The 23,618-nt window shown below is 44.3% G+C and overlaps 1 protein-coding gene across 3 annotated transcripts; it reads right to left on the bottom strand.

Annotated features, from left to right (window-relative positions):
- Positions 1-348: 348 nt before the first annotated feature.
- USP18 (ubiquitin specific peptidase 18) lies at positions 349-13,994 on the bottom strand. Of its 3 annotated transcripts, XM_030454766.1 has the most exons (12): positions 13,736-13,819; positions 10,613-10,718; positions 10,329-10,510; positions 9,156-9,252; positions 7,783-7,925; positions 6,450-6,529; positions 5,484-5,630; positions 4,460-4,555; positions 3,301-3,471; positions 2,189-2,320; positions 1,657-1,706; positions 349-1,214 (listed from the first exon to the last, which is right to left on the bottom strand). In XM_030454766.1, exons 3-12 carry the CDS (start codon positions 10,495-10,497, stop codon positions 1,166-1,168), a joined length of 1,134 nt encoding a protein of 377 aa, XP_030310626.1. In that variant the 5' UTR covers positions 10,498-10,510; positions 10,613-10,718; positions 13,736-13,819; the 3' UTR covers positions 349-1,165. The 3 variants fall into 3 exon arrangements, with proteins under 3 accessions (XP_030310626.1, XP_008502733.2, XP_030310637.1); XM_008504511.2 differs by lacking the exon at positions 10,613-10,718 and having other exon boundaries at positions 350-1,214; positions 13,736-13,994; XM_030454777.1 differs by lacking the exon at positions 10,613-10,718 and having other exon boundaries at positions 350-1,214; positions 5,484-5,591; positions 13,736-13,822.
- Positions 13,995-23,618: the final 9,624 nt, after the last annotated feature.

Here is a 23,618-nt window from a genome sequence, read left to right as displayed (position 1 = left end):
TAGCCACCTCCCTAACAAAAGGGACTTTTCCAGTTCCTTGACCTCCACTCTGCCCATCCCAAAGGCAGATATACAGAGGATTATCCCACTTGCTGCTCCACAGCAGCACCCCTGTGACAGCAAAATGCATTTCCATACTGAACCAAATGGCATACCACCAGCTGCTGAAATTTCAGTCATTGGTCTATTTTAGGAGAACAGTCAGAGCATCCTTTCTCATCCTATCTCAGAGCATCATTTCTTAAACCCTAGTGGAGGCCTTTGTTGACTTTGCCTTTATTTTTAAGTCCTTTTTCACAGCACTTACAACTTGTTCGTTTTAAAAAATTCACACAGATTTAGCTCAGAAGCTTCTCTCTTCCAGTTTCTTGGCTTCATATTTGTCAGAAATCTTTGTTATCTATGCAGCTCTCTAAAGTGTTGGTGACACATTTCCACAGGCAGGTACAAATATTGCTGAGACTGCCAACTTGAAGCTGGAAAAATATAAGCCAGCCATGTAGGAAATATCAGGGATTCAGAGCTAAATAGCTCTTCTCTGACTAATTGCTTCATAAAATACCTTCGACAGATTATTCGAGGTTTCTGTTCTCACTTGTTAGGGAAGTGCTGCCCGTTACTCACAGCTTCAAGCCCAAGTTGTGTTAGCAGAAGAAATATCAGAATAGAAGTTAACAGGTGATTCCAGTTCCAACTTGACATCTCCAAAATTTTCCTGGGAAAAGTAGAACTTCAAGTAAGGCATGACCAGAAGCTTGGCTTAAGGGATACAAAAGACAGTTCTGTAGGAAACACCAGGGGACAGCAAAGGGCCAGCATTAGCTTGCTTCCAGGAGGGCAAAATTCAAATCTCTCCAGTTAGAGAACCTGCTCAGCAAAAAGGTTAAACCTGTGAAAATAAAATGCCTTTGATAACTTAAAACTACCATCATTCCCCCACAGGAATATTATCAGGGGATGCATTGTTGGAATCTATCAGACACAACAGATTATTGTGATCCACAAAATTACCAATAAAACCACTAGTATGAAAAAGACTAGTAACACTTAGTCCGAATAAGGTTTACATATTTCCTCATAGTTTCCTCATATTTCCTCCTCAGAGTCACTGAGCTCTATGGACAATGCACAGCTTCCTGAGACATTCTGATACTCCAGGTTAAGGCTACTCCAGATGTTTTTTCATGTAAATCAAGAGATAGGCTGTTTCTCCCCTGTGGAAGCAAAGAAGCAAAACAAGATGTACGTTTGAAGATCTATATTACAAGTAACGTCCCAGGTTTGCCCCACTCAGCTTTTTCAGGTGTAGGTTGACTGAACTAGCCCTCTCCAATGTTCCTGAGCCAGCATATAAAGCTGACCCCTTGGCAGTACTATAGCTTGTAGAAGGGCTTCTCTTTCTCCACAACTCACTTCCTCATGATGCATCAAAACAAAAGCATGGAGGCAACCTGACCAATGTATCTAACTTCATACAGGATATACAAGTGTACAACAAGAATACAAGGGTGCCTTTTTGTTCCCCTGTATCCCCAGTACATGCCAGGCAATAGGCAGTTCAAACCATTTGTCTTCCCTCTTTGCTACCCTCACTCCAAACCAAGCAGCAGTTGGTAAAAAAAAAAAAATAAAATAAAATAAAAGGTGTTTGCTTACAAATGGAGGCTGGAATGCCCATAGGTGGTTTTAACATCATCCCATGATACCTAGAAAAGAAAAACACAGAAGGGGATGCTGGTAAAAAGTCTCAAGAGATGAATACACATTGATACCAGCACAGCAATCCTCTTAAGAGTGGTGTAAGTGGTATTCCCAGGAACTAAACACCTTTTAATAAATCAGATAATATTCTTTATCCTTTGAGGAAAAACAGCTCTTTGGCCTCTTTTGAACATCTACATTTAACAGATCTAGAGTACATCCAGGTGAGTATTCAGCAAATGGCTGCTTCAGCAAATGGCTGCTTCTGCAAACTGTAAAGTAGAACCTAAGGCCTTTGTCTGGTACACAAGCTCGAGTTGCTTCGCCCTCAGCTCAGCTTATGCTGTACCAGACAAATGAGGTGCATAATGCTCTGCAGCTTCAGTTTATTTCTCTGGTTCTCTTTAATCAGCAGTCAGTCAGACTGAATGAGATCTACAGGTGTGTCCAAGAAGTTACAAAAGAAAACATGAATTTTTGTCCTCACCTGGCAAACGTGCGAATCATTGAAGCAATACCATTTCAATTCTGTGAGACTTCGAATATAGGCACAGTAATGTCCAAAACTAGTTGATCCTGAATGAGCAACAACTGCAAAAAGCTCATACTGCCAGCCAGCCTGTGAAGAGTCACAAAGAGTAACTTTCAGTGCAGCAATTCTCATTTGCCATTATTGGAAGAGAAGCAGAAGCCGGGACAGCAAAAACATGCATTTCATATGGAAATAGGAAAAAAATTAGATTGGACTTGAGGATCCTGCCTTTTGGACTCTTACTGTCAAAGTTTTGCCTGCCAGCTACGGGCTGCCAGCCTCCCTGAAGATCACAGGAATGTGAAAAAGGCAGTAGGCAGCAAAGGGATAGCAAAGTGGTTACACTGCAGCCAACACTACACCAGCCAGGTTTTGCTGTTGCCACACTTTCCCTTGTTATTTTTCAGTAAGGGGAACAGATGCCCAGTATGGCAGATCACTTTTAGCTGCCTGGCAAAGCTGTCATCTCCTTGCTAACCTCAGCTCTGTGGCTCAACCTCAACACTGCATAGGAAGCACCCAGGAATGGAGTTTCACTGGTCCTGGACTAGTGACCTCTGCAAAGATGTAAGTCTGCGGCTCAGTGAGGCCATCTTGCCTTGAAGTATGAGCCACAGGGCAGAAGTTGCTTCAAAGACACTGTTTACAGTGCCTGGATTTGGTCATCCAAATGAATAATTTTTTCATCTTTTCTTTAGTATATTTAGAAATTGAAGAAAAAATTATCCTAAACACTCAGGGGGAAAAAGAAAAAAAAAAAAAAGGCATTAGGTTTTGTGATTTTGGAGGGTTTTTTGTAAAGCCTGTTTTTTGTCCTTATGGCAGAAAGCTCCAGTTATGTCCTTGGTGATTTAATCTGAGCACAGAAACTTGAATAATGCCTGCGCTAGTTAAAACCATGGGATGTGAGACAACACCAAGCAGAGGTAAAGCCTGAAACAGACATTTCTTAGACAGTACTTTGAGCTGAGGTAAGTACTGGTAGGACCTTCTAAGTTTTCATAAGACTTCAAAGGAGGGGAGAAGAAAATCTGCCCTTTTAAAACAAAGTACAAGGAGTATTTTACCTTTTCATTATTATCTGCTTGACACTGATTTTCTGTCAAGATCACATTGAAATCAAGGTCTTGGGGGAATGGCAGATTATTATTAAGCTTGTGAATGTAGGCTGACTTTTCAAAGCAGAAGCGCTTCAGGTGTATGGTCAGGCTGTGTGGGAGATGGACTAGCTTCATGCTCTGTAAAGCAATAATGTAATTTAAAATTAAGGAACAAACCCTGAGGAGGTGAAATTGCCATTGGCACCCAGTGAACGTAGCACAGAGAGCAGTCAGTGCTATAGTGAATAATTGCCAGTTCCACTAGACAGCAAATGCAAACGTCACACACACACGCGTAGTAAAGCTAAGATAACCACGTTTTTCAACTTCAGCATGATCAGCACCCATCCTTGGGTGTCTTACGGACTGCTTTGTTTCTCATCTGCTTTCTTAACCCTGAGTGGGTAGCCCTAGGTTATTGAGATGAGGCAAGCCAATTTCATTGTGAGATGTGATGTGGCCACTAGAGGTCCCTGAAGGATGCCAACCTGAGAGCTCATTTCCTTCCAGCACTGCCTTTGTTAATATTATTCCTACTGCCACAGCTGCCTTCAAGACATACGGATGCATTGTGACCTTGGAGATTGCCCGCTGGTGAAACCGATGTGGTAAGTCCCTTCCAAGCCTGGAGCTGAGGCAGTCTCCCTCACACACCTCTCTTCAATTCCCTTGCCTCTTAATGAAACAGATAAATTATTGCCTGGAAGAGACTAATACTCAAAAAAATGGAGAGCAAGGAAGAAAGGAAATCAGCCTACACTAGCCTACTTTTATGTGCATGCATAGCTCCAGTAACATATTCTTGTCTATCCCTGGAGCTAGGCAGCAGTGTAAAGCCCCACAGTGGAAGCTCAACATAAACCAACAGAAGCTTTTCCACTGGTACAGAAATGCTACATCCCTCAGTGACTTACATTAAAATCAATGAAAGCATTCTTTTGTTGCTAAAGCTACACTGAGAGTGGGGAACTTCCTAACAGGAAAGATGCATGTAGTTTATATCTAGCTGACAAGTCTTTGAGTTGTCTGTCTGCTCTTAAACTGATATGGTTCCTTCCCCCCCCTTCCCAGTCCCAGAGGGAGTTCTGAATATGAGAGATATATGGGGAAATAATTATCTGATTACCTGCAAAAAAGGTGTTCTCTTTCCACACTGTTCACAGAGACACATGTTGTGATCAGTCAGCTCTACCGGATGGAAAAAGTGTTGCAGACAGTCCTCCTAAGAAGACAGATTTCTTTGAATTTAACTGCTTACAGCTGGATTTCTATTTCTACTTGTTCAAGGTACATGCAAACAGCAAAGCCAAAGGTATTTAAGCATGGAAGATTGCCTGGCAGCCTTTTTCATAGCTGCTGGTGTGATGATATTAGTTGAAAAAACAGTAGAGGATCACATTTTCCACAAAAATACGTTGATGCATAAGTCTCTTTTATGCACACTTCAAAGTCTTAAACATTCTGAAAGAGTTTCCTTTAGGATGAAACAGTGGTCAGAGAATAAATAAGGTCCAATGGTTCAACTGTCACCTGAAAATCCAGGAAAAACCTATGTAGTGTAACAAGGCAACCAGGTGCCCCTAGTTGCCAGGTAGTGACCATGAGCTTGTGTTAAGCCCACCTGTGCCTAATTAGGGCAGGCCCCCACTGCGCATGAGCAGGACCAGGGGGCCAATAAAGGCAATTAGGGGCACCTGGTTGCCTTGTTACACTACAAACCTATGTAGCCATCATCACACCTGTACCTGATTTAGCAGTAAAAGAACACCACACAAGGCAAATATAGTGAGTCTGTACAGGGTTTACAAGTTATTTGAGGCACCTCACTGTGGCATGTAAGGTCTCACTGGTATACACCACTGTATAGTATGAGTGTTTGAGTCTTACAGAGTATTTAGTCAACATCCTTTTTAGAAAGGCAATTTAAGGGCTTTATTTCCCATTCCTCAAATAAAAAACCAAAACTTTTGAGAAATTCAGAGCCCCTAAAAACAAAGAACAAATGTGAATGAGAAAAGACACCCTACAGAGATTCTTGCAGACAGATTTCAGAAGAGTCCCAGGAGACAGCAGTGCTTGAAGGAGAAGGCTTCCGCAGTGAACAGAGGGAAATCTTCTTCCTAAAGAAACAGTGCAGCCACTGAACTTACCAGAGTCTTCAACATGTGAGAATTGGAATCCAGCATTGAGAGGGGAAGGATTAACATGCTGCTTTTCCTTTTTGTTTCAAGAGAGCATTTCTGACAGGCCAGATGCTCCTGTATACAGATAGTGTACAAATCAGTCAGCTCTTTTACCTGGAGGGATGAAAAAAAAAAAAAAAAAGCCAAAATAACGTTTAAGAAGAACACATCTTCAATAATTCCCTCTGGGCAGGAAAGCCCATGTGGACATGTTACTTCATGTTACTGTTTTGAACCCAGATATGACATTGACTTGCATGGGCAGAGTACTTCCCACCATTTAAAGGAGAACCATTCCTTCCCCTCATTACCCAGAAGAAGGAAAAGACATCATCAGTAACAAGATCTGAGAGTTAAATGTATGGTTTGATGCAAAATTTTATTGTTTTGTTTGGAACTACAACAGGAGCCTGTCTTCTGTATGAATAAAACTATGACAGTGAGTGAAGAACTTTTACCTTACCTTACATGGCTCCACAGGAGGAATTGTTATACACAAAGCATAGGAGCAGTGCCTAATTATAACAAAATGCATATGGTTGACAATGAAGAACAGAGGAGCTATGCCAGAAATTGCCAATAAATGCTTAAAGAAATTTGGGGTAAAAAGAAATGCAAGGTAGCTAAATTCAGTGTTGCAAGAAGATCAATTGCTTTGTTATTCATCAACTGTCCCATTAGAACTGAGGCCCTGGCATGCCCTAACAGTAGGATGAACAAAAGTGAGTTGTATTTCAAAATTCTGACACCTATGGAATCAAGATTCCCTCTCCAATTTGAAGGAAAAGAGGAAAGATTCAGATAGGGGATAATTTTAAGAATTTTGTTTAGGATATCTGTCAATGAATAGCATTCTTCTTCAAGAAGCAGAGGAAACCACACACAACAAGGACCAAAGGACTTGGTGGTGCTCATTTTGGTGACTGTCCTTACCAGCTCTGGCTTTTCCATCTGCATTTTCATCAAGTTCCAGAGAGTCAGAAAGAGCTGGGCAGCATCATGTGTGGCAAACACTTGACAAACAGAAAACACAACCTCAGTCAGTACTATGAATAGCACCAAGCACTGATTTCCCACAGATGGCAAAGGGAGGTTTATTGTCCCCCACTAGATCCAGCCACTTGTTCCCTTGCCACTCCCTGCCTGGGAGAGAGTGTAGACTGGAGATGAGTTGCAAGGTCTCTGTGTGACCTGAGCAGGCAGTGGGAAAAGACAGGAGGGCTTGAGTGCCACATTGTACAACCCTGTCCTTGTCACCAGATGTGGGGTCAAGAGTATATCCAATACCTACTGAGGGATAGGGCTCAGATGTCTCACAGAGTTGAGGGTTGTATTTGTTTGAGTCTTCTTAGAAACAATACAGGGCATATTCTGTTCTCTTTTTCACATCCCCTACTCCACAGACTTGTGTCCCCCATCCCCTCACTGAGGCTGTAACACTCCTGAGTGCTGAGATAAAAATGATAGGGAGGCCTATCCATATGTCTCATTCACAGAATGGTGTAAACTCCTGCATGCTCACATAGAGAAAAAGTACACAGCTTCAGCACGGGAAGCCCAAAATGATGTGCTAATAGTATGCTTTGGCTTTTTGCTCTGGCTGAACTTGCATATTAAGAAATCCAAAATGGTGGGACACAGCTCAATGTACAGCTTGATTAGAATGGCTCAGTAGAGACTTGCTTCAAGATTGAACCTGGGGTGGTCAGACAAAATCCACATTCGTGAATGCAAAGAATTTTTGTTTTCATCCCACAATGAACTCAGGATTTAGGAACTGGGCAAAAACTAGCTACAGTTTAGCAAAATCTTGATGTTTCACATTACCTCATATTCTTCATTAATATAGGTCTGAGCTGGCTACCATGTGTCCTTTTCAGTGCTGTCCTGTTTCGGCTTTTATATGATAAAGATTGGGACATTTGGATATATCGTGTGTATCTGTACACATAAACAGACTCTCAACATCCCTTTGCTTTTCTGGCCAGTATACCAGTATATCAGTAGTCGAGTCTTCTAGCAGTCTGACAGTCTTTGGACATAAGCAAGGATTTCCAGCAGGGGCTTTTTCCCCCTCTTCACAAGTAAAACACAGCATCTCACTTACTATGAGGAGGCAGTTATGAAGAGCACTTCATCATCGTGTACCTAACTCCTCACATTTCTAAAACTCTGAACGAGCTGTCAGTCTGCTCTGCTTGTTAATGCTTGATAATTTACATCCCTGGTCTGCAGACAGAGGTGAGCCTGAGGCAGTGATGCTTACATTTCACTCTGTATGCTGAAAGGCAGGAAGCGAGGTCCATAGGAGAAACAGCTTTCTGCTTTCCACACTGCATCTTCTCCAACAGCAGAAGCATTTGGTACAGGACATTCCTCTTCTGTGCAGCACGTGGTGGCACTGTGATCCTATAAAGAGGAGAAGCAAGATAAATGGAAATCAACCAGTAATTAGACACGACACCTGAAGGAGCAGTGGTGGATAGCACAAAAAGCAGCAATTCATGAGGAACCAGACGTGTTTGTAGCATAAGAAGGAAAAAAAGGGAACAGACACCTGCACTAGTTCATCCCATAGTGCAGGCTGGTATTTCTAAAGCAAAGCCCACAATTTTAAGTTGGCCTGTCCTTGAATAAGGAGCAAATCAAGCTTGTCCTGAAGTGATTTCTGGGCTCTCGGAACATCAGTTAAAGTTAGTTTTAGACCTGTTCTTGCCTGACACCTGTTCATGCCTTCATTCTCAACATACAGACAAAATTTCATGAGCATGTAATCATAATGCTTGTATTTCAACTATATGTCAGCTGGAAAGCTCTAACCTCTCTAAATTTATTACAGTCCACAGGTTTTCTGTCTTTTTTCAAATAACAATGGTAACCTCCTGTCTACATTATTTAGTTTTGCCATCTATAACACTTCTCATCTCTGCACTCCTGTAACTTGTATTCCTCCTCTGCACACTGGTGAGTGTGTAAAAAATCTGGAGAAAGGAGGATGGAATAGGAATTATTCCATTAGATAATTAAAGCTGTAGTGAACTGAGCAAACTGAAAACAAATCAAACCAGTCATCAGTGTGGTTGGTAGAGAAGAAGAAGCCCAAATCTTCTTCACAAACAAGTAGACAGCACAGTCACACAAACAAAATAACGCTACATATTCCCTATCTGCAACAACACATGCTCTCTTGTCTATCACATGTTAGCTAGGAGGACTGGGGGCCAGAGGTTCAACATATTTATGTTTACATGATTAAAGTTACAAAATTAATAGTGACTATGTTTATACACAACAAATCCTTTTGTTATAACAGGCTATGAGCATATATGGAATAAAATAATATCTTGTTATTGAAAACAGATGCAAGCCACAAAGATTCAGTGTTCAGGGCTGGAGCTTACCAGTATGCAACAAGCACATGAACCAGAGAGGAGCATGAACAAGCACATGAACAAGTGAGGAAACTGCAATTTGTACTTTTGCAGGTCTTAGTCTGTATATGAAAGACAGAAGAGGGCAGAGGCCTTGCTGAGCAAGCTGAAAGCACCACGCTAGCATCTTGATGATCCAGACCTTCAAACATACAACCCATATAAAAACTGTGAAGACAAGCAACAATGGGAATATCTCAGGTGGTACCTTCGAAGTATTCTTGTGAAGTATATATTCATGAGGAACACTTGGAGTACAGAGTTCAGACAGCAGCTTAGTCCAATGTTGTACAGTCCAACAGCTCCTGTAGGCACAGAAAAAGAGGAAGTAACACCTGGCAATAGATACAACAAAAGAAAGTAAAACTTATTTTGCAGTGGGAAACTCCTCTTGTACATATTCAGCCATTCAGTGCATAGACACCACATCTTGGCCAGATGTGAGAAAGTGTTCCACCTAGTCTTATGTTCTTGAAGCAGGTAACAATTAATTTTATTTGGCAATAGACATGAAAAATCCAAGTAAGTCTGGATTATGATACTCAAATGTCTCCCTGTTCCTCTAATTTCAGTCCTCTCATAAAACGTCTAAGCACAAAATACATAAATAAATAAATAAATAAACAGAAATCAAAGGCTGCCTGTATGAGGACATTCATTCAACCTTTTACACATTCAGGCCTAATAAAATTTAGAGCTAGACATAGAACCATGTGTTAGTTGTCTACCACACAGGCTTCAAGTTTCTCATTCCACCTTACTCTGGTGTTCTTTGACTCAGTTTCAAAGAAAGGAACTAGCCTGAGAAGTGGAAAAAGCAAGTTACAGCTGTTCATACTGCTTCTAAAAAGACAGCATATTCGTAGCCCAAAGGGGTATAAGTAATTGTGATCGGAAAGTAGAAGGTTTTTTTCTGAAGCCATCACCAAAGGGAGAGGAAATGAAATGGAAACTGAGAACAACTGAAATGCCATTGGTAAGGGTGGGCTATAGCTGGGATAGAATAGTATGGACACCTGAAATATTGATGTCAACTTTTGAGAGGCCAATCTACTGCATTAGAAAAACTACGGACCAGCCTATGGTTTAGCAAATCCAGAAGCAATGCTGGCTGTGTTTGGAAAGAGACAGGGCTAGCATCTAGACCTTTCTGGCCAATGGCCACCCTGAGGACTTAAAAGTGAAAAAAGCTTTGAGATCCTTATGTAATCCCTTCCCAAAAAACAAAATATACTTGGCAGAGCAAAATGAGAATTTTCTGTACATGCCTCAGCAAAGAGATAAAAAATAGATGAAAATTAAGCCTAAGGAGAGAGAATGTAACAGCAGGCATTAGAAAAAAAGAAAATGTGAGAGTGCCGAATAGACAAAACAATATTACCATTTTTTAAGTCTGCCACACCAAAGACTGATGTAAGCCTCTGTTTTCTGGGGTTCAGTTCTTCAGATGCCTCTTCATTATTTTGTACAACTGCCTTTGTTTTCATGGTCTCACTTTGAGTCATTTCCAGTTTCTTGCTTCTTTCTTGATGTCCACTTCTTTGTCCCATCCACAGTATTGTACTGGAATGTCAATAGAATTAGTTATATAACTGTGACAACATTTAGCATATTTGAATTCATACGGGTACTGCAGGTGTGTGGGATATCAGCAAGGTAACAGACATGGAGCCTGACGGCAGTTGCACATCCTGTCTTCCTTTTCTTCAGAAGTAACAGAACATTCAGTTCCACAGAACAGCTCCACCTGGCCAGGGAACTCCAGATTTAACTGTTGATAAACAATGTGATAAAATTGTTCAAAACTCCTCTGTTTAATAAAAGTAATGCTCTATTATCCAAAGTATTCCAAGTATTCAAAAAGGCAAATTTCACCTTCTCTAGCCTTCTGATCTGATAAGCATTTATTTGTTTTCTGTACTAGACTCTTTGCACTGTTTTTACATGGCTTAGTCACAGCTCTACTGTGGCACTTTGGACTGTAATATTTAAAGGCACTTAAGCACAATATCAATTTGTTTTTATGCTCTTTCGAGTGATCACATGTAAAGTACCTGTTAAAGCAACAGAACCACTATAATGCCTTGATCTTTTAAGAGTATTGAACAGACCATTACCCTTAGGATACAGCTACTGGCTCCTTAAAAGAAAACTTCAAACTAAAGCAAACTAAAAATCCACAAGAAAAACAATGTGACAAGTGTTTGAATGTAATTACACAAAAATGAAACTTTTTAAAAGCCCACCACCAACAAGGAGGCAGAATCAGAAAAAAAGGATATGCTTAGGGAAGAATTCATAAGGGGAAAACCAAATCAAATTATTATTTTACAAACACTAAACAGCATGTAAAATGAACTTGAGGCCAGGTGCTGAAATAATGAAGGGAAAATAAGAAAAGGAAAATAAGACAGGGAGAAAAGAAAACCAAGAAAGGGAAATAAGCAAAAAAAAAAAAAATCATGATTCTGCCTTTCAAAAAATCTTTGCTTTAAAAGCATGTTATTTTTCAGGTTAACTGTGCCTAATAATTTTAAATACAAAATTTCTGAAGAATTTCTTGCATAGGGAAACTAGAAACAGACTTTTTTTTTTTCAATTATTGTCATCAAGTTGACTTTTTCACAATGTACTTTTGATTCTTTACTTTTGGAGAGTATTTTTTACCTCTAATCATACACCCAGATTCACTAAATACTGTTGAAGTTGGTGAAGAGCTTTATTTTGGAAAAAACCCCAAAACATAGACATTGAAAGAAAGATTCAAGAATGTTAGTTTTTATATCAAAAAACAGTGCTTAGAGCAGCTCCGCTGGAGAAGAGAAACTGGATTCATTTTCTTCCTCAGCAAAACAGAGCTAAACTCACTGCCTCTTCCCCTGGAAACTATATAATGAGGAATTCAGGTTTCTAAGGCCCTGCTGGAGCAGGAGTCCATCTTTGCTTGTACACCAAGAGCCAGTGGGTTTAGTTAGCATCACATCATCCAGAAGGTAAGTAATACAGCCACCAGGAATGCCACAGGTAGGGGCAGGCAGGGCAGAGGTAGCTGAAAAACAGCTGGGGATGTATTGGGCCTGGGATGAGGGGAACTGGCAAAATATTTCTTCTCTTGGCAGGAGAGGTAGGATTAAGGGTGAGATAAAAGAGCCAGGTCAGGGGTAAAAGGCCTTGGGTGACTTAAGAAATAGGTAGAAAGATTTTAGGTCAGGAAGGTGCAGGGGAATGTAGAGGCAAGAGAATTTTGGTCTCTGGTTTGATGAAATTCTCCCCCAGGCACTACCAGCAGGAACTCTGGTGCAGGAGCAAGGACACAAACGTAACTTTCCAACCCTTTCATGGAACTGCCTAATTTTGGCTATCAGAAATACCTATCTCCATTCTGCACTTGATCTTACTTGCCTAGCGTAAATGTGTTAAAAAAAACTGGTGTTGAGGTTTCCCCTCTCTCACTGGAGAAGCAGTTTCCTTCACAGGCCAGGGGCAGGACTCAATACTGCTCCTGCCGCACAGGTGGCTTAGCCAAGCCAAGTGACCACGGTAGCACCAGGCAGAGAAAAGGCAGCAGTAGCAGCATGGTCCTCCTACCCTCCCTCCATCCCATACTCAGTTAGAACTCTTGCTCTTCGTCCCTCCACTAGCCTGCGTCCTCCCTTTCACCCTGGCCTGCTCCAGAGCCTATCTGCCCTCCCAAGACACCAGCCTAGGTCCCTTCACACCCCATTCCACAGCCCTCAAAGCCTCCCTCCACCTGAGGAGGACCACAACCTCTGTTCCGTGTCACCTCTTCACCACCACCCTTGCTCCTTTCCCTGCACAGGTATTTCAGCGAGGAGAATGCAGCAGAGGCAATGGTGCTGGGGCAGGAGGTGGGCTGTAAGGCAGCACCTGGGGGAGCAGAGGGCAGCCTTGGAGAGGAGATGGTGTAACCTCGGGAGAGGTTATATGTGGTGCTTTATTTCGAGGCCCCGGGAACCAGGGGTACGCACCCAAATCTGTCTCCGAAGTCAATCACAGCGCAGCCACAATATATCCCAGAAATTTTCACAATCTAATTACATATTCAACAGGTTACAGCGTTTTCTAATACATATGCATGTGTAGACTGCATAATACATATGCATGTGTAGACTGGCCCCTTCTGCGCTTGTGTGCCTCTTTCTGGTGGTCGTGGGGATGAAGTAAGTTGTCTTCCTCTGATGAAGTAAGACATCTTCCTCGCTGTGTCCTTTTCACCTTCCTTCTCTTCGTTAAAGTCCAGCTGGTGTGTGATTACTTCCAAATTGTTTTTACTACCAGCTTCCTTCTATCTCTACTCGACTAACTTTGATATGCAGTCTTATCCTTATCTCTCTACTTAAATGCTGAGTACATAGTTTTCCTACTCCAAACAAAGTACCATTCTTTACAAGGCAAAACTTTTACGTTTCCATATTCCTATTTTCTTCTACCTCTAATTCTAAAATAATCAATTCTAAAATAATAAGATTCAGAATATATTTCTTCTGCTTTCTTTCTATCCCAACAATGGGAGCCCTGAGGTCCTCCACGAAAGGGCTGCAACAGGGACTCGAGGCCCGCAACCTGTCTGCTTCGCTCAGACACAACTGAAAACTGATTTCCCACTTCGCTGCCAAATATGTATTTGCTCAGCTCCCTCTTTTCCTCTCTCTATATAATAAATATTATAAATATACATATAATAAATATATTATATATTTTTTTTCCTCCTGTCGCACTGTGGTTAGGGTTCGTCCTATCCGACAAACAAGCAAAAAGGGTTCTTACCAGTTCTCGCAACACCAGGAGCGCTTCAAGCCTCGACAGCCCCTCACGTTCACACCGCACCGGCTGGCGAGACCCCGGGGACTAGCACACCGCGTCTCCCCGCACCGGAGCTCACAGGCAACACAGAGCAGTGAGCCGGTGTTCGGTTCGGTTCGGCCCAACCGCTGCTGCCCGCGAGCCCCGCGGTAAGCGGCAGCGACGGGGAGGACGGGGAGGGTAGCGGGGAAGCGGCTGCCGGGGCGGTGCTTCGGGAAGAAATTTGAGGGCTGCCTCTCTGCTCTTCTCCCCGCCCGCCTCAGAGGGCAGCAGCGCTCATAAAGCCGAGTAGTTTTCATTTCCCGCTCGGCAGAAGGCAGGGGACAGAAAGTGAAACTCCGCTGGGCGCTTGCTCGCCAGATGCCTCTGCTCCCCCCAGCACCTGCTGCGACATGACGGCGCCTAACAGCAGCCCGGCCCGCCAACGCGGGGTGGAAGAGGGGTGCTGTAGCCTCCTTTTCTCAGGGGCTCACCACCCACGTCTGGGGCCACGGGCTTTGGATGAGCCGCGCTGACACCGGGCTGGGCTAGCCGTTCCCTGGGGAAGGTAGCAGCCCCCTTCGGCCAGCTCTCTGCGCGGCTTTGACTTCTCGCCCTTGGTTCAGTCTGGTTTCTTTTGGGCGGAGGAAAAAGTGAGCTTTTAGGGGAGGGATGAGAAATCCCTCAGAAAGAAAGAAAGAAAGAAACTCTCATCTGCAGGAAGAAACCCTCATCTTGGGCATAAGCAGTACCTCAGGGAGTTTGTTCTGTGTGAACTTGGCATTATCTCTCAAAAGGAGTTGTGCCTTCGTCCCGGTGTTTGGTTCAGCTACAAAAGCAACAGCCAAGCTGAACTTTCGTCAAGGCCTACAGTAATGTATTCAGAAGTGATAATTAGCTCATTTAAAATAATCTCAAGTCAGTAACTTGCTTAGAAACTTAACCTACATAACAAACTGAACAGCTGAGCAGTTCTCTATCTGATGGTGGGCCACAGTGTGCAGTGGTACATACAAACAGCAGCACAGCAGTAAATGGGTACTCCAGCTCTGACCTGGGCTGTGAGGTTACAGGCCGCAACGAGTCACCATTGTCTGGGTGAGCAGAAATGCTTGGGTGGCTGTTTCTCCAAGTGTATCTGCTGAATTTCACGGCTTTCCCCTTCATCTCATTCCCGGGTACCTGCCAGCAGAACAGAGGGGCAGAGCCCCCCATAAGGGTGCTTTGTTTGTTGGTGGATGGCCAGTGGGTGGCCCAGCTTTGATCCATGTGAGGTGACAGAGTTTAGAGGTTGATGATGCTGCCCTGCAGAATGCTGCTGACTGGGAAGATGGTGCAGGTGTAGAATCCCCAAAAGAATGATTGTCTCAAAACAGCCACCCTGAAAAAATGGACGTTGTGCTTATGTGGAGGCCTCATTTGATAAGCCACCTGGACCCTCTGCTCTCAAGAAGAGACCCTCATTTGGGTAACTACCCTCATAAATCAGAATAGGGCCTCTCATAAATGAGGCCCTATTCTCACAAGAGCAGCCCCTTCTTTAGTGGCTGTGCCGATAGGCTGAACACTGTCCTTGCAAGGGGACATCTCTTTGATGGCCACCCTGTGTCAAAAACGCTGACTCGATGTTTAAAAACTCTTTATTGAGATATAAGTAAAGAAGCGTGCTACAGCACGCTGGGCAGCCAGGAATCCGTAGCCCCACCACCAGCTCACAAGTTCAATGAGGTAAAACCAGCCCTTTTATACTTTTCATAAAGCCCTTCCCCCTCAGTCTCCCATCAGTTTATCATTGGTTCCCATCCCGCGGGCTCTCCCAGCACTCGTTCTTGCTTCGCGGGCTTCGCTGTTGCCAATGGGAAAGGTTTCACGTTTCGCGGGCTTCGCTCTGTTACTGGAGGGAGTGGTCACGTGACATCCCTGTTTCGCGGGCCCCTGCATTCCGCCCCTCCTCCTGTTTTTCTGGCTTTTCTTACTTATAAGTACACCCCAAAACAACAGGACACAACATGCCATCTCGACAAACTGACCAAACAAACATTATTAAATTGAAAGATACACTCAACAAAACAATAAACTAAAATTTTAAACCCTTATTTTTCACACCCTGACAGGCAGGACTGTCCTTATTCAATAAGGGAGAGGGGCAGGCCAGCTGTATCTTGCAGAGGCAGGGTGCCATCTTGAGTATGCCCTGTGTAAGGCCACTGGAGAGGGAGTGTTATGATCCTGCCGACTAAGCCAAATCATAGAATCATAGAATCATAGAATCATAGAATCATAGAATCATAGAATTGGCTGGGTTGGAAAGGACCTCAGAGATCATCAAGTCCAACCCTTGATCCACTACTGTTGCAGTTACCAGACCATGGCACTGAGTGCCACATCCAGTCTCTTTTTAAATATCTCCAGGGACAGAGAATCCACTACTTCCCTGGGCAGCCCATTCCAATGCCGGATCACTCTCTCCATAAAGAAATTCTTTCTAATATCTAACCTAAATTTCCCCTGGCACAACTTAAGACCATGCCCATGTCTTGTTGAAAGTCGTCTGGCAAAAGAGACCAACCCCCACCTGGCTACACCCTCCTTTCAGGTAGTTGTAGAGAGCGATGAGGGCTCCCCTGAGCCGCCTCTTCTTTAGGCTGAACAACCCCAGCTCTCTCAGCCTCTCCTCATAGGGTCTGTGCTCAAGTCCCTTCACCAGCCTGGTTGCCCTCCTTTGGACCCACTCCAGGACCTCGATATCCTTCCTGAACTGGGGGGCCCAGAACTGGACACAGTACTCGAGGTGTGACCTCACCAGGGCTGAGTACAGGGGCAGAATCACTTCCTTGGACCTGCTGGCGACGCTGTTCCGGGTACAGGCCAGGATGCCATTGGCTTTCTTGGCCACCTGGGCACACTGCTGGCTCATGTTCAGCTTCCTGTCAATCCAGACTCCCAGGTCCCTTTCTGCCTGGCTGCTCTCCAACCACTCTGTCCCCAGCCTGTAGCGCTGCTTGGGGTTGTTGTGGCCAAAGTGCAGGACCCGGCACTTGGCCATGTTAAACCTCGTCCCATTGGAATCAGCCCAACTCTCCAGTCTGTCCAGGTCCCTCTGCAGAGCCTCCTGCCTTCCAGTTGATCGACACTCCCCCCCAGCTTAGTGTCATCTGCGAATTTGCTGATGATGGATTCAATCCCCTCATCTAAATCATCAATGAAGATATTGAACAGAACTAGGCCCAATACTGATCCCTGGGGGACACCACTAGTGACCGGCCGCCAACTGGATGCAGCCCCGTTCAGCACCACTCTCTGGGCCCGGCCCTCCAGCCAGTTCCTAACCCAGCACAGGGTGCTCCTGTCCAAGCCGCAAGCTGATAGTTTATTCAGGAGGATGCTGTGGGAGACGGTGTCAAAGGCCTTGCTGAAGTCCAGGTAGACCACATCCACAGCCTTCCCCTCATCCACCAGTCGGGTCACCTGATCATAAAAGGAGATCAGGTTGGTCAGGCAGGACCTGCCCTTCCTAAACCCGTGCTGCCTGGGTCTGATCCCTTGCCCATCCTGCAGGTGCTGTGTGATTGCACTGAGGATGATCTGTTCCATGACCCTGCCAGGCACTGAGCTCAGGCTGACAGGCCTGTAGTTTCCTGGGTCCTCTTTCTGGCCCTTTTTGTGGATTGGCGTGACATTCGCCAACTTCCAATCATCTGGATGTCCCCAGTGAGCCAGGACTGTTGGTAGATGTCACGGTTTAACACTGGCCCGGCAATTAAACCGAATAACAGACGCTCTCTATTAATCTGTCTCTCCTTGATAGAGAAAGGAGAGAGAATAAGGGAGAGAGACTTATGGGTTGGAAACTAAACTACACAACTTTAATGAAACAGTAATGATAAATAGGTAAAATTACTAAATATATACAAATATACAGGAAAATGGAAACCACGTTCCTCCCTCCTTTCCCCCAATAACTCTCACGTCACCACCGAGGCTGTAGGGCAGCCCTGGGAAAGTCCAGGCTGGACTCCTGGAGTCGGCAGCAGTCGGGAACTGGAGGCAGGAACACACAGATATGGGCTGGCACGGATCAGGACCACAGGCACACGAACAGACAGGATCCTTCCAGGATGCCGGGGAGGAAGGGAAGCGGGAAAAGATCTGGCTCGGCCCACGTGATGCCTCAAATTTATACTGAGTGTGACGTATATGGGATGGAATACTCTGTTTGGTCAATTCTGGCATCTATCTTGTCCGTTCCTCCCTAAAGGAGGGTTCAGGTGGGACCTCTTTACTCCTTCTGGAGGGTAAAATGTTTTCCTTAGAGCTGATAAGAGTCCTTGGCTCTGCATACCAGTCTCTAGCAGTAACTATAAACATCAAGTGTTATCAGTCCTAAAAGCACACACACTGTATGAGAAACTTGCTGTTAATTTCAGCAAATGCAACTACTTACAAGGGACTTAGCTAAAAGCAAAAGTACAGAAACAGAAAACCACCTTTATCCTGGCCCAAACCAGGACAGTAGATGATAGAGAGAGGCTTGGCGAGCTCTTCTGCCAGCTCCTTCATTACCCTTGGGTGGATCCCATCTGGTCCCATAGACTTGTGGGGATCCAAGCATCTCAGTAGGTCACTGACTGTGTCCTTCAGGATTACAGGGGGGCTTTTTAGATTCATGTCACTTTCTATGAGCTCCAGAAGCCATCTGTCTTCAGGGTAACCTGTCTTTCTGCTGAAAACTGAGGTAAAGAAGGTGTTAAATACCTCAGCCTTTTCTTCATCTTTGACAACTATATTCCCACCCGTGTCCAGTAAAGGATGGATGTTTTCCTTGCCCCTTCTTTTGCTGCTGATGTATCTGTAGAAGGACTTTTTGTTATCCTTTACAGAGGTGGCGAGATTCCGTTCACATTGTGCCTTTGTCTCTCTGATTTTCTTTTGACATGACTTAACAATATTCCTTAATTCCTCCTCAGTAGTTAGCCCTTTTTTCCATAATTGGTAGGCCCTCCTCTTAACCCTAATTTCTTTTAGAGTCTCCCAATTCAGCCAGGCCGGTCGTCTTCCCCACCGGCTCGCCTTTCGGCATACTGGGACAGTCTGCTCCTGTGCTTTCAAAACTTGTTCCTTGAAGTACGACCATCCTTCCTGTACCCCTCTGTTTTCAAGGTCTGTTTCCCAGGGTATACTCTGAACAAGTCTTCTGAATAGGCCAAAATCTGCCCTCCGGAAGTCCAGCGTAGTGGTCTTATTGACGACCCTCCTTGTATCCCTGAATATTGAAAACTTTATTATTTCATGGTCGCTAAGTCCCAGGCGTCCACCAACCACCACATCTCCCACCAGCTCCTCTCTGTTTGAGAAAAGAAGGCCAAGCGAGGCTCCATCCCTGGTGGGCTCATTTACTAGCTGAAGCAGGAAATTATCCTCTATACACTACAGGAATCTCCTAGATTCCTGGTTACGGTCCAAGGTAACATTTAAATTTATTTTTGTTTTGGATACGTGAAACAAAGTCCAACTGTAGACTTGCACTGTCGGGTGCAAGCAGATTTTATCTGACAATTGACACAGGCAAAAATGTAGAGCCAGGCAAAAGAGGGAGAGAGGAAAAGAAGATATAAGAAAGAGAGAGAAAAAGTTGTAAGAAAATGGTAAGAAAGAATGAGAGAGAGAAATGGAGAAAAAGGATAAGAAAGTGGGAAAAATGAGACAGAGAGAGAGAGTCATCACCAGGGGTCCAGCTGTCTAGCGAGGTTTTTCAGGATGGCACTGATTCTGGACAGGGTCCAGTGCAGAAATGGTGGTGGGTCAAGAGATGATGCCACTCAGAGCATGGACAGCAATATATACCCCTGAGTGCCTTTTGCTCTGAAGGGGCAGCTGTCAGTCAGCCAGGGTCGTTAGAAGGCAGGCTGCGTGGAGGGGAGCAGAAGGGTGTAGTCCTCCATCCAGTCATCAGTTCTTATCTTCTGCCAGATGCCATTCCTTCTCTCTTCCAGCCACTTTAGCCAAGTAAATAATCGTGCCTCCAGGGGCATCCCAGCATTGAAGGTTGGCCCTCAGAAAAGGGGAGTAGTCTCCACCCATTCATCAGTTCTTATCTTCTTCCTGGTGCCATCCTCACTCTGCTTCAGCCTCCTTAGCCAGGTACTTTGCAAGTACAATCAAGGTGGCTCAGTCATGCCTAGAAGGATGTCCCAGCATTGAAGGCTGGCACTCAGAGAGGAATAGACTCCACCCAATAGGTCTTATCACATCGAGGTGTCACCCCCTACTCATCTCTGGCCAGCCAGGTCCTCCACCCAAACCAATGCTATTAATTTTAAAATTGCTATTTTGAGACAGATGCAAATCAGCGAGGTCAGACTCACACAGGGTGCATGTGCAGAAATAAGGGTTATTGCCCTGTCACCCTGTCTGTAGGGGCCCAAGTAAACACCTGGCTTCGCAAGATATGCCAAAGACCCCCCTTAAAGGTGGGGTCAGGTGGCAAAAAAGATGCATGCTGGAAATGCTGTAAGCACACCCACCATCCGAGGACCACAATTTCCTACTCAGGTCATTGCTTGATACCAGGGTGGTGGTATCTTTCCTGTCTTGTTTATCCCTCTCTCCCCCTGTGTCTCTATTTCTAACCTCAGCACATGGGGGTAACATAGTTTCCAACGCTGTCAAGTTTTACTCTTTGTTGCTCTTTGTTAAGCTTTATTAGTTGTAACCTGTTGTTTTGACAATTTCCTTAAATTTTGTGAAACTGTAATCCATTGCTTTGAAAGTACCATCATTTCTAGTTCTACTAGTTGTGATCTGACATACTTTATAAATCTTACCCAGTTTTAAGTAAAGTTGTGTTTTTATACAAACCTCCTGGGTAATAATCTTACTCTGAGAATACTGCGCAGAGAATTCTCAATTTTAATCCCGCCAAGTGAGTTGTTAAAAGAGATTAATTAGAGGAGGAGGTTTGGACCCAGTTGTACCTATCCTCCTCTCTAAAGGAGTTTAGAAAGCTAGGGGATCCAGTCCAAATCTTCCTGGCTCAACCCCCACTCCTGGCAAACTCTGCCCATGCCTGCTCTGTGGGACGTAATGCTTTATTCACTCTGTGGGACATGATATCTTGTTTGGCTCACACATCTGGGGAGCTCTGCTCACTTTGTGACATGTGAGGGTGCCACACTCACCTTGTGGGTTGTGACAGCAGGAGTCCTGCTGTGTGTGTAAAATATATTGAGTCTCTGGGACCCCAAAGGGGAAAGTCCCTTTGTGATTTGTCAGGGCACACCTGCTTGCACTTTACTGAGGAACTCCAGCTGGGTCAGAGGCACCAAGTGTTTCCCTTGCAGCTGCCACATGACAGTCCCCAGGGACAAGTTCAAACCCTAAACCCCTTCTCCTCTGTCTGTCTGTAGGATTGGTTTAGCAGAATGTGAGGGCTCAGTGAGGGGAACGGTGTTGCTTCCTTCCAGAGGCTGGGCAGAGATCCTGTTGTTATCTGTTTCCCTTTCTTTGCTCCCTAGAAGCTCACTGATGTCTTTGGGGCACCTCTTTGCCTACTTCAAAAAAGCCCCTTCTGTGAGCTGCTAGCAAATTGAATTCACATGTGCTATACAGAAGCCTTCAGCTGTTGTCTCACTAAGTTACTAAATTCAGGGAACGCTATAGAAACAGGGGTGGGGAGGAAAACCATGGTTTAAAATAGTCCTGACTTACAGACTACTTCCTGTATTATACAGATATTTAGCCATGATAGAGGGAATTTAGGAGCTGAATGTTGAAGTCCTTTCTAATAAAATTTCTGCAGCAAAGACGCTGTGTGAGGTATCAAGTGACATAAGTGTTCTTCTTATTAACATATTATTTGTTCCTGTTACACCTTGAACTAAAGAGCCATCCCTTTGGGGGAGTGGCTAGAAGACTTCATGTCTGAGGAGGAGAATGATGACCGTAACCCCAATGTAATGAGCAGGGATGTTCACAGCCTCCTCTTTGTCACATAACAAAGATCATTTGGGTGCATCTTACTGAGGAAAGGTTTATGCTAACATGGATTTATTGTAGCGAGAGCCTTAACCGTCTTAGTTTCTCTGCTAGCACAGGTGAAGACAATGTGTGCTCCCACTCCTATGTCAGATACCTCTGTGCAGCTAGCACCCTGCTTCACTGAACCATGGGAAGGAGAAAGGCTTTCAGAGGGATTGAATGGAGCCTATCAGAGTGGTCATTGCCATCCCCACAGGAGAGGTCCCAGTTGCATACCCTCTGGACAGGTTATGGAGAACCTGATCATATGACCTGGCTTTGTTGGAGGCAGCACAGCTGCCCAGCAGTCAGGGCAGTGGCTTCCTGTGTTGTCAAGATGGATAGGTATGGATATCTGTAGGGGCTGTGAGGAGAAGAATAACTCAGGATCTTTCCTCTGACTCTGACAGTGCCTCTTGGCAATGGTTAAATTTAGTAATGTTTCTGTTCTATCGCTATCTTGGTTGGCATCTGCCTGGTAGAAGGGAGGAAGAGAAAGAACTCCTAAACCATAATTTGCCTGGAGACAGTGAAATCACTTGAGCAAAGTGCAAACTGAAGTTGGAGATTAAACAAGAACTATGCCTGACCAGACAGTAGAAGCTACTGAAACAGTATGCAGCTGAATTGGCTTTTGGTAATGACCTTTGTGAGAGCCTAGTGCTTGATTAAGACAAGCATATATCTTATTTAAGAATATTTTAACCTTTGCCTGTAGAAGTGAGTTGTGACACCCCGTTTCCAAAACAAATAATAGGCAGGAGTCTGAGACCATAAGGTGTGCTCAGATGAAGAGATAGCTAAAACTGAAAGACACAGTGTTTGGGTGTCCTGGTTTGGGCCAGGATAAAGGTGATTTTCTGTTTTGTACTTTTGCTATTAGCTAAGTCTCTTTAGGTAGTTGCATTTGCTGAAATTAACAGCAAGTTTCTCAGACAGTGTGTGCTTCTAGGATTGATAACACTTGATGCTTATAGTTACTGCTAGAGACTGGTATGCAGAGCCAAGGACACTGCTCAGCTCTGAGGAAAACATTTTACTGTCCAGGAGGATAAAGAGGTCCCACCTGAGCCCTCCTTTGGGGAGGAACAGACAAGATAGATGCCAGAATTGACCAAACAGAGTATTCCATCCCATACATGTCATACTCAGTATAAATTTGAGGGATCACGAGGGCCAAGCCGGATTTCCGGATTTCCTGATTTTCCTGCTTCCCTTCCTTCACCCGGCATCCTGGAAGGATCCCGTTCGTTCATCTGCCTGTGGTCCTGATCCATGCCAGCCCATATCTGTGTGTTCCTGCCTCCAGTTCCCGACTGCTGCCGACTCCAGGAGTCCAGCCTGGACTTTCCCAGGACTGCCCTGCAGCCTCGGTGGTGATGTGAGAGTTATTGGGGGAAATGGGGGAGGAATGTGGTATCCATTTTCCTGTATATTTGTATATGTTTAGTAATTTTTCCTATTTATCATTACTGTTTCATTAAAGTTGTGTAGTTTAGTTTCCAACCCATAAGTCTCTCTCCCTTACTCTCTCTCCTTTCTTTATCAAGGAGGAGAGAGACATTAATAGAGAGCGTCTGTTATTCGGTTTAATTGCCGGGCCAGTGTTAAACCGTGACATTGGGTCTCCAAGTATACCACCTGCTGAGCATTGTGGTGTAGAGTCACTTTGAAAAATGCTATTAGCTCCTGATAAATGCCACAACACTTCTAAAGTAATCACAAAAGCATTCCAGAGAATGCATCACCTACTGCAAAAGCTGGGATCCTGATTACTAAGTGTCCTGGCAAATAAAATAAAACATTGCATTGATGATCAGGATGAGATTCTAAAACTTTCAAGAAGTTTGGA

Source organism: Calypte anna, chromosome 1 (assembly GCF_003957555.1).
Source record: "Calypte anna isolate BGI_N300 chromosome 1, bCalAnn1_v1.p, whole genome shotgun sequence".
In the NCBI taxonomy this organism is placed as follows: Eukaryota; Metazoa; Chordata; class Aves; order Apodiformes; family Trochilidae; genus Calypte; species Calypte anna.
The sequence above is the reverse complement of the archived record's forward strand: the minus strand, read 5'-3'. Positions and strand labels throughout refer to the sequence as shown.

Excerpts from the sequence above, each read along its gene's own strand:
- USP18 (XM_008504511.2), bottom strand. The coding sequence starts at position 10,497 with ATGGGACAAAGAAGTGGACATCAAGAAAGAAGCAAGAAACTGGAAATG. Across the intron at positions 1,707-2,188 it reads ATGATTCGCACGTTTGCCAG|GTATCATGGGATGATGTTAA; the intron begins GTGAGGACAAAA and ends TTTCTTTTCTAG. Across the intron at positions 1,215-1,656 it reads GGGCATTCCAGCCTCCATTT|GGGAGAAACAGCCTATCTCT; the intron begins GTAAGCAAACAC and ends TTGCTTCCACAG.